The sequence below is a fragment of the Chiloscyllium plagiosum genome, unplaced genomic scaffold, assembly GCF_037043375.1.
Source record: "Chiloscyllium plagiosum isolate Xiang-an unplaced genomic scaffold, Cpla_swu_hap1 HiC_scaffold_8, whole genome shotgun sequence".
NCBI lineage: Eukaryota > Metazoa > Chordata > Chondrichthyes > Orectolobiformes > Hemiscylliidae > Chiloscyllium > Chiloscyllium plagiosum.
Genome location: NW_028270146.1, coordinates 39,232,199 through 39,244,977, shown reverse-complemented (window position 1 = coordinate 39,244,977; position 12,779 = coordinate 39,232,199). Strand labels below are relative to the sequence as shown.

At 41.3% G+C, this 12,779-nt stretch overlaps 1 protein-coding gene across 5 annotated transcripts in view; it reads left to right on the top strand.

The window, feature by feature from the left end:
- LOC122553482 (spermatogenesis-associated protein 7-like) overlaps nucleotides 1–12,779 on the top strand; it is a 90,801-nt gene that overhangs the window by 30,228 nt on the left and 47,794 nt on the right. For 4 of the 5 annotated variants that reach the window (XR_015757876.1, XM_087989723.1, XM_043697292.2 and 1 more), the window contains exons 2-3: nucleotides 5,190–5,282; nucleotides 7,854–7,901. Coding sequence is in view for 2 of the 5 variants with exons in the window: in XM_043697292.2 (XP_043553227.1) it covers nucleotides 5,190–5,282; nucleotides 7,854–7,901 (141 nt within the window). In the remaining 3 variants the exon portion in view is untranslated. The remainder of the gene's footprint in view (nucleotides 1–5,189; nucleotides 5,283–7,853; nucleotides 7,902–12,779) is intronic. The other variant, XM_087989724.1, reaches the window with a different exon arrangement.

Sequence of the window (12,779 nt, the reverse complement as noted above, 5' to 3'; positions counted from 1 at the left end):
GCAGAGGAGGTTCACCAGGATGTTGCCTGGTATGGAGGATGGTAGCTGTGAAGAGAGGTTGAGTAGATTAGGATTAGTTTCATTAGAAAGATGGAAGTTGAGGGGGACCTGACTGTGTCAACCTCAATCATGAAAGGTGTAGATAGGGTGGATAGCAAGAAGCTTTTACCCAGAGTGGGGTCTCAATTACTAGGGGTCACGAGTTCAAGGTGAGAGGGGAAACGTTTAAGGGAGATATGCGTGGAAAGTTCTTTACTCAGGGTGGTGGGTGCCAATGGAAGTGGAAGAGGCGGGCATGATAGCACCATTTAAGATGTATCTACACAGATACATGAATGAGCAGGGAGCAGAGGGATACAGATCCTTGGAAAATAGGCAATAGGGTTAGATAGAGGATCTGAATCAGTGCTGGCTTGAAGGGCTGAGTGGCCTGTTCCTGTGCTGTGATTTTCTTTGTTCTTTGGATGCAGTGCCATAAAAAGTGCAGAGATATTTCATGTGCCCTTATTCAAAAAAGGCTGCAAAGAAAAACCTGGGAATTATAGACCAGTAAGCCTAATATCTGTGCAAGGTAAGTTACTTGAAAAGATTCTGAAGGATAAGATATACATGCATTTGGAAAGCCATGGTTATACTTTGTGCATGGGAGGTCATGCCTCACAACTTTTTTAGAGCTCTTTGATGAAGTGACCAGGAGGGTTAATGAGGGTAGTGCGGTAGGCGTAGTCTGTACGGACTTAAGTAAGGCCTTTGATAAATTTCCACATGGTAGGCTGCTTTGAAAGGTTAGATCGTCTGGAATCTAGGGAGAGCTGGCAAATTCGAAACACAATTGGCTTCATAGTAGGAAGCAGAGGGTAATTGTAGGTGGATGCTTGTTAGATTGTAAGCCTGTGACTAGTTGTGTCCAACAGGGGTCAGTGCTGAGCGTGTTGCTGTTTGTTATTTATATCAATGATTTGGATGAGAATGTACAAGGCGTAATTAGTAAGTTTGCAGTGACACTAAAAAGGGCGGTATCATGGACAGCGAGAAAGGCTATCAGAAAATGCAGCAGCAGGGGAAGTATGCCGAGAAATGGCAAATAGAGTTTAATATATATGAGTGTTTTGGAAAGTCAAATCAAGGTAGGAGTTTTATGGTGAATGATAGGGTCTGGAGGAGTGTAGTGGAAGAGAGGGACCTTGGAGTTCAGCTGCACAGTTCCCTAAAAGTGGAGACATAAGTAGACAGCAGTGAAGAAGGCTTTTGGCACAACTCCTTCATCAGTGTGGGCATTGAGTATAGAAGTTATTTTGCAGTTATACTGAATGTTGGTTTTAGATTAGATTCCCTACAGTATGGGAACTGGCCCTTCGACCCAACAAGTTCACACCAACCCTCTGAAGAGTAACCCACCATATATTTACCCCTGACTAATGCACCTAACACTATGGACAATTTATCATGGCCAATTCACCTGGCCTGCACATCTTTGGATTGTGGGAGGAAACCCACGCAGACATTGGAAGAATGTGCAAACTCCACATAGGTTCGATTCCTGCCTTGGGCGATTGTCTAAGTCCCTGGTGCTGTGAGGCAGCAAGGCTAACTACTGAGCCCACTGTGCTGTACTTAAGAGTATGTGTTTAGTTTTGGTCACCTTGCTATAGGAACGAAGTTATTAAATTGGAAAGAGTGCAGAAGAAATTTACAAGGATGTTGCCAGGACTCGAATCTGAATTAAAGGGAATGGTTAGATGAGCTATGACTTTTTTCTTTACAGCGTAATAGACTGAGAGGGGAATCTTAAACAAGTGTATAAGATCATGAGAGGCATAGATAAGGTGAATGCACTCAGTCTTTTTCCCGGAGTTGGGGAATTAAGACTAGAGGGTATCAGTTTAAGGTGAAAAGGGAAGCTGAGGGGCAACTTGTTTTTTTACACAGAGGGTGGTACGTAATTGGAAGTGGTTGAGGTGGGTAAATTAATAATTTTTAAAAGGCATTTGAACAAATACGTGGATAGGAAAGGTTTAGAAGGCTATGGGTAAGGAAATGGATTAGTGTGGATGGACATTTTGATTGGCACGGACCAGTTTGGGCTGAAGGGCCTGTGCTATAGAACTGTAGGATTCTATGACTGAGTATGCAAGATCAATGAATGTAACTTCAAAAGCCAATTTTGAACAACTGCACTACTACTATCACTCACTTCTCGATGCACCACATTGATCACTCACCAATAAATAAACTCAACTAATCATAACTCATCCCTAATATAGTCATGATTTGGAGTGCCAGTGTTGGACTGGGGTGTACAAAGTTAAAAATCACACAACACCAGGTTATAGTCCAACACGTTTAATTGGAAGCACACTAGCTTTCGGAGCGTCGCTGATGAAGGACTTGATGACCACCTGATGAAGGAGCGTCGCTCCAAAAGCTAGTGTGCTTCCATTTAAACGTGTTGGACTATAACCTGGTGTTGTGCGATTTTTAACTTCATACCTAATATAGTCTTCCTTCATCCTCAAGAGCTTAGTCTTCTGCAAGCCTCACACTATCATCTTTTTTCTCGTCCAGATATTTATCCTTTTCTTCTTCAAGTTCTTATTTCTCTTTCAGCTCTTCCTTTTTTTTCCTTTCTGCTCTTCTTCCTCTTACAGCTCTTCCTGCTCCTGGCAGCTTGTCCTACCTTGTCATCTCTGCTCATTTGCCCTGCAGTACAAAGGAAGCATATTCTGTTGCACCCATGAAGCAAGTAATGTTTATATAATCATTGAAGTCAGGACAACTCCTCCCTGTAGACAAGGAGTTTTAAAAGTCTTTGGAAAACACCAAATTTTCTGCAATAATGCATCAGACCAATGAGCTGCTGAACACTTTTTTTAAGCATAGACATTAATTTTCACAGTTCCAGAGTGGCAGCTCTGGCTTCAAGTCATTGTCTGGTTATTCTGCATACTTTGGTGGATGCTTTCTGTACACACACTGTGTTCTCAGCATAATGGAGGGCAACATGGCTTACATAGTAAAGTATGTGCATTATGATCTTGTACTATCCCCTGTTCAGAAGCAAGATGTCGGATACCAGGTAACAAGCTTGGAGGAAAAATAATATTTGCAGTGCTGAATAACTGGGTGCTGAGAAGTCGAATTCTTAGCAAGAGCATCATTTATGCTGTAAACTTTACTTGATTTAGTTATATTTTCTCTACAGACCAGAAATTGCACCAAGCTTTTCTCCTCTCCCGGTTAATTTACAAGATTAAGAGATGTGTGACAATCTTATCAGGCAACAGCTGAAGTATTATGTCTCATAATAGGAACTACAGTTCAAACGTACTTCATTGGCTGTAAACTACTTTCGGACATCCTAAAATTGTGAAAGGTATTTGGGTCATGCAGCTCTTTCATTTAAAACAAAATACTTTGTATATTTTGGTTAGGATTTCAAGGCATAAGAGGAAACTTATTCGAGAATTACTTGTTACCAGTAGATGAATGACAGACAAGATACAGACTAGAGTTCATTTTAGAATTGAGAAGGTTAAGGGGAGATTTGATTGAAGTAGTTAAAAATCTGAGGGTTTTGATGGAGAAGTTTGAAGAAATTGTTTCTATTCGCAGAAGGGTCAGTCATCAGTGGACACATATTTCAGGTAATTAGGAAAGGAACCAGAGAAGACAGGAAAACTTTACTTCTTATATAGGGCAAACAGGAGTTGTCTGACTATAAGGTGATGGTAGCAGATTGAATAATTTTCTGAAAGGAATTACATAAATACTTGAAAAAAATAACAGTGTTATGAGAAAGAGCATGGACATAGGACTAACTGAATAGTTTACTTAGAGCCATTATAGACAGTATGGACCAAATGCGTCCATTCTGTGTGGTTTTTAATGATTGCACAATGTTTTACTGCATCTAATAGGAGAGTTCTCAGCCTTTTTTTGCATCTGAGAGAGCACCCTTCCAGTTCCTTTTCATGTTTAAAAAAAAATTACAAACCCCTCTAACACGCATACTAATTTTGGCCTCTAAAGCATCCCAGTTTTAATTACTGTACCATTGACAACTATTCTTTCAGTTACCTAGGCTCTAAGATCTGGAACTCTTATCTGTAAATCTCTTTGCCTCTGTATCTCTTTTTCTTTCCTTGAGATGTACATTATAACCCATCTCTTTGACCGAGACTTTGGACATCTCTAATTTGTTGTCTTTCATTGTTTAGTGCTATAATTTATTCTATAATACCATTTGTGAAGTGTCTAGGGAGTTATGTTAACCATTTGATGGACAAAGCAAAGAATTATTAGATTCTGCTCTCCTTTGCTATAACTTCTCCACAATAAACTATCTTCATAAATCTCTTTTGTCTTACCTCTTGTATCATCAGCCCTAACTAGTAAAGGACTTCTTTGTCACTAAGATTGGGCCAGTAGCTCAGCTGCCTCAGGTACTTTCCTCCATTCATCTAATCTGCCAAGCAAATTTCAAATTGATTCTCTTTTGGTTTCCTAAACTCTATTCTCAGTATACAACTGATCGCTTAACTGCTTTTCATAGAGTCATACAGCGGGGAAACAGACCCTTTGGTCCAACAAGTCCATGCCAAACATAATCCCAAACTAGTCCGGGCCCATATCTCTCCAAATCTTTCCTATTCGTGTATCCATCCAAATATCTTTTAAACAGTGTAATTGTACCCACATCTGCCACTTCCTCAGGGAGTTCATTCCACATGAAAACCACTCTCTGTGTAAAATAAATGCCTCTTAATGTCTTTTTAAATCTATCTCCTCTTGGACCAGAGATGATTTTTTTTTAATGATACCTGCTGGGAACTACTGACCCCCTCCTTCAAAATAACAAAATGCATCCTAGCTGGCCATTTTACATGTTGTGGCTAATACAGCTAGTCTGCCTTAATATCACCACTGAGAAATGTTATTTGACATTGCTCTTGTGAAGTGCCATTGGGCATTCTACTACATTAAAGTTGCTATATAAACACAATTATTGTTGTGAAAGTAATTAGGATGGAAAACCTACAAAATCTTAGTCATGAATCTTCATGTAAATTTAATATTTAATGATATGTTGATCGTTGATGCCTCCAATTTCCTTGTAATCATAATTCCTCATGTTAAAAGCATCCCTTATTTGTCTTTGTGTGTAATGTATTCAACCTTTGTCCTTGCAGCTTACAGTGCAGGTCATTCCAGGAATTTGATGGACCCATACCTAACCCAGAATCATATGACATCCCATTACAATAGAATCCTCTCTGCCAAAGGTAATGTGTGATGTACTTTTCTGTATATCTATGTGGCCATCAAGAGTTTCAGTCCCTAAGAATTCTTATAATTTCTATGGCTGATGAACTGAATTCTGACTTCATTTCAGTCTTTTAGAAAATTTTGCTAATATTTAGCACACTGAAGAATATAGTATGAGCAAAATGAATTAGGTAATTTTCTTCTTGTTGTGAGGAATGGACAAGTTATCTTAATTGTATAATATTTGGGATTACCGTCACAGTTGTTGCTTTGGTCTCTTTGCAGTGAATTAGGGATTCACAGCATGATTAACTGTTTGATTAGCCACAACATGTAAAATGGCCAAATCATGGCTTACAAGGGAATTAAAGATAGTATTAGATGCAAAAAGGAGGCAGACAAATTGGCAAGAAAAAAACAATAGATCTGAGGATTAGGGAGAAGTTAGTAAAGAAGTTAGTAAGGGATTGAATAAGAAGGGAAAAATAAGGTTTGCCAGTCAGTTTGTGGGGAACATAAGAACTCACTGTAAATGTTTCTATAGGTCTGTAAAGAGAAGAAGATTGGTGCAAACTAATATAGATTCCTTACGGTCAGAAACAGGATAATTTACAACAGCGAACAAAGAAATAGCTGAGGAACTGAATTCTGACTTCACTTCAGTCTTCACAAATGAGGACATAAATAATGTACCAGAAATGATGAGGAACGCAGGGTTTAGTGAGAGAGAGGAGCTGAAGCAAATCTTATTGGAGAAATTGATGGGTTTGTAAATCCCCAGAGCCTGATGATCTACATCCCATAGTACGTAAGGAAGTGGCCCTAGAAATAGTGAATGAATTTGTGGTCTTCTTCCAAGATCCTTTAGACTGTGGAATAGTTCCTATAGATTGGAGGATAGCTAATGTAACCCCACTATTTTAAAAAGGTAGATAGAGAGAAAATATGGCATTATAGACCAGTGAGTCTGATGTTGATAGAAGATGCTTGAGTCCATTATCAAGAATTTTATAGCAGAACACTTAGCATACAGTGGTAGAATGAAGCACAGTTAGTATAGATTTACAAAAGGGAAATAATGCTTGAATAATCTACTGGAATTCTTCAGGAATGTAACTAGTAGAGGTGATCACAGGGAGCCAATGGATGTGGATTATTTAAATTTTCAGAAGGCTTTCGACAAAGTCCAGCATAAGAGAGTAAGTGTAAAGTTAAAATGCATGGGATTGGGGTAGTGTTTTGAGATGGGTAGAAAATTGGTCAGCAAACAGGAAACAAAGAGTAGAAATAAATCTGTTTCAGAATAGCAGGCAGTGACTCATGGGGTGCATAAGAGATTGGTGCTAGGACTCCAGCTATTCACAATTTATGTTAATGATGTAGGTGAGGGAGCTAAATGCAATGTCTGAAAATTTGCAGGAAGCACAAAGCTGGTTGGAAGAGTGAGCTGTGAGGAGGATGCAGCATTATTTGGACAGGTTTAATGAGTGGGCAAATGCTTGGCAGATGCAGTACAATGTGGATAATTGTGAGGTTATCTACTTTGGTAACACAAATAAGAGGGTAGATTATTATTTGAATGGCTGTTTAAGTTTAAATTGAGAGAGGATATGTTTCACAAAACGTGGGTATCCTTGTGCACCAGTGACTGAAAGTACATTTGCAAAATTTAAAAAGCATCTGGATATGTATATAAATAGGAAGGGTTTGCAGGGATATGGGCCGGGTGCTGGCAGGTAGGACTAGATTGGGTTGGGATATCTGGTCGGCATGGACGGGGTGGACTGAAGGGTCTGTTTCTGTGCTGTACACCTCTATGACTCTATAAGTCCCAGGTGCAGCAGGCAGTTAAGAAGAAATGTTGTATGTTGGCTTTCATTGGAGGAGTTGTCTCACTTGACTCCAACCCAGAATTCAGATTTGGAGATACAGTCTCTGGACTTAGACTTAACTGCATCTTATCATTTAGATGTAAGAATGCAGTCACAGAAGTTATAATCTGTTGTTATTATGACAGGAGCATTTTTGCCAACCATTTTGTCAATTGCAACATTTAAAAGGAAATTTTATTGGCAATTAAGTGAGACCAAATAATGTTCTGCTGGTATTAGTGAATACTTCCAAGCATCACAATATTTTGTGGCAGATAAGGTGCTTGAGTTCCTATTTAGTGGAAAATCCGAAATATTAAAGAGAAGGTGGTAGCATTCAGCGAATAAAGAAACAAAGTTAATGTTGTTATACTTCAAAATGCTAGGTGAAGGATGGAAGTGAACCCTAAGCTCTACATGTTTTTCAAAGCTTCCTTGCTATGTATATCTATGACTCTATTCATAGAGGCAAACGTTATGACCATCCACCTCTCCACCCAAAAACCTTAGTTTCAGTACATTCCTATTTACAGTAGCACAGATGAACCACCAGTTAACGTTGGCTATCTTTATACAATTAAACGTGATAAAGCATCAATGGCAACAAAGAATAGTTGTGCAAATGACCTTTTTTGGTGGCTCTGTGTAATTCTAAAATGTTGCTTCTCAAAGAGTATTCAATCCCTTTTAAAAGTTAACTACTTTTTATCCTTTCAGCTTCAGTGGATTGTTCTGTTCCAAAAAGCATGCTGTTAAGCATAAAATGTAAGTAATTCATTTGTTATAAGTAAAGCCAGGGAAACATATAGCATAGAATCTATGATAATTAGAAATGTTTGAATATTTTGAGGAAAATAGAGATGTTGGGCTACTTTTTCTAGGAATTTGAATATGCAGAAGTTATGCTGTTGCAGTTTATAGCAAAACATTAAGCAAGGTTGTGTTGAAACTTGATTTTAGTTATAATACAAAACAAGTGATAGCTAACTATCTGCCCACCAATATGCAGCATCAGATATTCAGCTGTAGTGCAATTAGTAAAATCCATTTAAGAAAATATATATAAAAGTGCTCATTTGCACCACTCCCAAGACCAATTTCTAGTATTGATCGCTTGCACTGACAATATCACTTGGTCAGCAATGTTTAAATTTTTTTAAAATTTGTTGTCAAATTCACTTGTGCAGGAATTGTCTTTTGTGCATAACTTAGGGACATAGAGATGTACAGCACGGAAACAAACCCTTCGGTCTATTTAGAACATAGAACATAGAAGAATACAGCGCAGTACAGGCCCTTTGGCCCTCGATGTTGCGCCGATCCAAGCCCACCTAACCTATACTAACCCACTATCCTCCATATACCTATCCAATGCCCGCTTAAATGCCCATAAAGAGGGAGAGTCCACCACTGCTACTGGCAGGGCATTCCATGAACTTACGACTCGCTGAGTGAAGAACCTACCCCTAACTTCAGTCCTATATCTACCCCCCCTTTCTTTAAAGCTATGCCCCCTTGTAATACCCGACTCCATACGCGGGAAAAGGTTCACACTGTCAACCCTATCTAACCCCCTAATCATCTTGTACACCTCAATCAAGTCACCTCTAAACCTTCTTTTCTCTAGTGAAAACAGCCCCAAGTGTCTCAGTCTTTCCTCATACGATCTTCCTTCCATACCAGGCAACATCCTGGTAAACCTCCTCTGCACCCGTTCCAGTGCCTCCACATCCTTCCTATAGTATGGCGACCAAAACTGCACACAATATTCCAGATGCGGCCGTACCAGAGTCTTATACAACTGCATCATGACCTCAGGACTCCGGAACTCAATTCCTCTACCAATAAAAGCCAGTACGCCATATGCCTTCCTCACCGCACTATTTACCTGGGTGGCAACTTTCAGAGATCTGTGTACATGGACACCAAGATCCCTCTGCTCATCCACACTACCAAGTATCCGACCATTAGCCCAGTACCCCATCTTTTTGTTATTCTTCCCAAAGTGAATCACCTCACACTTAGCTACATTGAACTCCATTTGCCACCTTTCTGCCCAGCTCTGCAGCTTCTCTATATCCTGCTGTAACCTGCCACATCCTTCCTCACTGTCAACAACTCCTCCGACTTTTGTATCATCCGCAAACTTGCTCACCCAACCTTCTAACCCCTCTTCCAGGTCATTTATAAAAATGACAAACAGCAATGGTCCCAAAACAGATCCTTGCGGAACACCGCTAGTGACGGCACTCCATGAAGAAACTTTGCCATCGACTACTACCCTCTGTCTTCTTCCATCCAGCCAATTCCTAATCCAAACCTCCAACTCACCCTCAATGCCATATCTCCGTATTTTCTGCAGTAGCCTACCATGGGGAACCTTATCAAACGCCTTACTAAAATCCATATATACCACATCTACCGCTTTCCCCTCATCAACCTCCTTCGTCACCTTTTCAAAGAATTCAATAAGGTTTGTGAGGCACGACCTGCCCTTCACAAAACCATGCTGACTATCCTTGATCACATTATTCCTATCCAGATGTGCATAAATCCTATCCCTTACAATTCTCTCTAAGACTTTGCCCACAACAGAAGTGAGACTCACCGGCCTATAGTTACTAGGGTTATCCCTACTCCCCTTTTTGAACAAGGGAACCACATTTGCTATCCTCCAGTCTTCTGGCACTACTCCTGTAGACAAAGAGGACATAAAAATCAAGGCCAATGGCTCTGCAATCTCCTCCCTTGCTTCCCAGAGAATCCTAGGATAAATGCCATCAGGCCCAGGGGACTTATCTATTTTCACCTTTTCCAGGATTTCCAACACCTCTTCTCTACATACCTCAAAGCCATCCATTCTACTTATTTGTGACTCAGTATTCACATCGACGACAATGCCCTGTTCCTGAGTAAATACTGAAGAAAAGTATTCATTCAGTGTCTCCCCAATCTCTTCCGCCTCCACACGCAACTTCCCACTACTATCCTTGACTGGACCTATTCCTACCCTAGTCATTCTTTTATTCCTAACATACCTATAGAAAGCCTTAGGGTTTTCCCTAATCCTACCGACTAAGGACCTTTCATGTCCCCTCCTTGCTGCTCTTAGCTCTCTCTTCAGGTCCTTCCTGGCTACCCTATAACTCTCAATCGCCCCAATTGAACCTTCACGTCTCATCTTGAGATAGGCCGCCCTCTTCCATTTAACAAGGGATTCCAATTCCTTATTAAACCACGGCTCCCTCGCACGACCCTTTCCTCCCTGCCTGACAGGTACATAATTATCAAGGACACTCAATAGTTGCTCCTTGAACAAGCTCCACATATCATTTACACTCTTGCCTTGGAGTCTACTTTTCCAAGCCACACATCCTAAGTCATGCCTCACCGCATCATAATTTCCCTGACCCCAGCTATAACTCTTGCCCTGTAGTACACACTTATCCCTCTCCATCACGAGAGTAAAAATCACCGAATTATGGTCACTATCCCCAAAGTGCTCACCTACCTCTAATTCTAACACCTGGCCTGGTTCGTTACCCAGAACCAAATCCAGTATGGCCTCACCTCTTGTTGGCCTGTCTACATATTGTGTCAGGAAACTCTCCTACACACATTGAACAAACACTGACCCATCTAACGAACTTGAGCTATAGCTTTCCCAATCAATATCAGGAAAGTTAAAGTCCCCCATAACAACCACCCTATTACTGTCACTCATCTCCTGAATCACCTTCCCTATCCTTTCTTCAATGATTCTAGGACTATTAGGAGGCCTGTAAAAGACTCCTAACAGGGTGACCTCACCTTTCCTATTCCTAACCTCAGCCCAAACTACCTCAGATGGCAAGTCCTCATCCATCGTCCTTTCCACCACTGTAATACTATCTTTGACAAGCAATGCCACACCTCCCCCTCTTTTACCCCCACCTCTGACCCTACTAAAACATTTAAATCCAGGAACCTGCAACAGCCAATCCTGTCCCTGTTCTAGCCATGTCTCCGTAATAGCCACAACATCGAAGTCCCAGGTACCAACCCACGCTGCAAGTTCACCTACCTTATTTCGTGTACTTCTTGCATTGAAGTATACACACTTCAAGCCACTTTCCTGTTTACAGACACCCTCCTTGGAAATTGATGCCATGTTCCTAACCTCCCTACACTCCAGGCCCTGCACCCTGAAGCTACAATCTGGGTTCCCATGCCCCTGCAGAGTTAGTTTAAACCCCCCCCCAAGAGCACTAGCAAACCTCCCCCCAAGGATACTGGTGCCCCTCAGGTTCAGGTGTAGACCATCCTGTTTATAGAGGTCCCACCGTCCCCAGAAAGAACCCCAGTTATCCAAAAACCGGAATCCCTCCCTCCTGCACCATCCCTGTAGCCACGCATTTAAGTGTTCTCTTTCCCTATTCCTCGACTCTCGATCACGTGGCACGGGTAACAAACCAGAGACAACAACTCTGTTCGTTCTAACTATGAGCTTCCAACCTAGCTCCCTGAAAGCCTGTCTAACATCCTCGGCACTCCTCCTACCTATGTCGTTGGTGCCAATATGGACCACGACTTCGGGCTGCTCCCCCTCCCCCTCCAGGACCCGGAAAACACGATCAGACATCACGTACCCTTGCACCTGGGAGGCAACATACCAAGCGTGAGTCTCTCTCGTTCCCACAAAACCGCCTATTTGTCCATGCTGACCAGATATCCTAAATAAATCTAGTCCCATTTGCCAGAATTTGGCCCATACCTCTCTAAACCCTTCTTAATCATATGCCTTTTAAATATTGTAATTGTACCAGCCTTCATCACTTCTTCTGGCAGCTCATTCCATCCACGCACCACCCAATTTTGCAGAAGTTGCCTCTTAGGTCCCTTTTAAATCTTTCCCTTCTCACTTTAAACCTATGCTGTTTAGTTTTGGACTCGCCCACTTCAGGGAAATGACCTTGTCTATTTATCCTATCTATGCTCCTCGTGATTTTATAAACCTCTATAAGGTCACCCCTCAGCCTCCACTGCTGCAAGGAGAAAAGCCCCAGCCTATTCGGCCTCTTTTGATAACTCAAACTGTCCAACCCTGGCAACATACTTGTAAATCTTTCCTGAACCCCTTCAAGTTTCACAACATCCTTCTTAAATTCAGTGCACTGACCAATAAAGGCAAGCATACCAAACGTGTTCTTCACTATTCTGTCTATCTGGGTCTCTACTTCCAAGGAACTATGAACCTGCATTCCAAGGTGTCTTTGTTCATTAACATTCCCCAGGACCTTACCATTAAGTGAATAAGTCCTGCCCTGATTTGCCTTTCCAAAATGCAGCATCTCACATTTCTCTAAATTAACCTCCATCCGCCACTCCTTGGCCCATCTGATCAAGGTCCTATTATATTCTGAGGTAACCTTCTATGCTGTGTGCTATACCTTTAATTTTGGTGTCACCTGCAACCTTACTAACCATTTGTGAACTGATGTTCGTATCCAAACCCAGCACCGATCCTTGTGGCACACTGCTGGTCACAGGCCTCCAGTCTGAAAAACAATCCTCCCCCACCACCCTGTGCATTCTACCTTCGAGCAACTACCTTCGAGCAACTACCTTGAGTAGTTCCGCCTGTGTTCCATGTGATCTAACCTT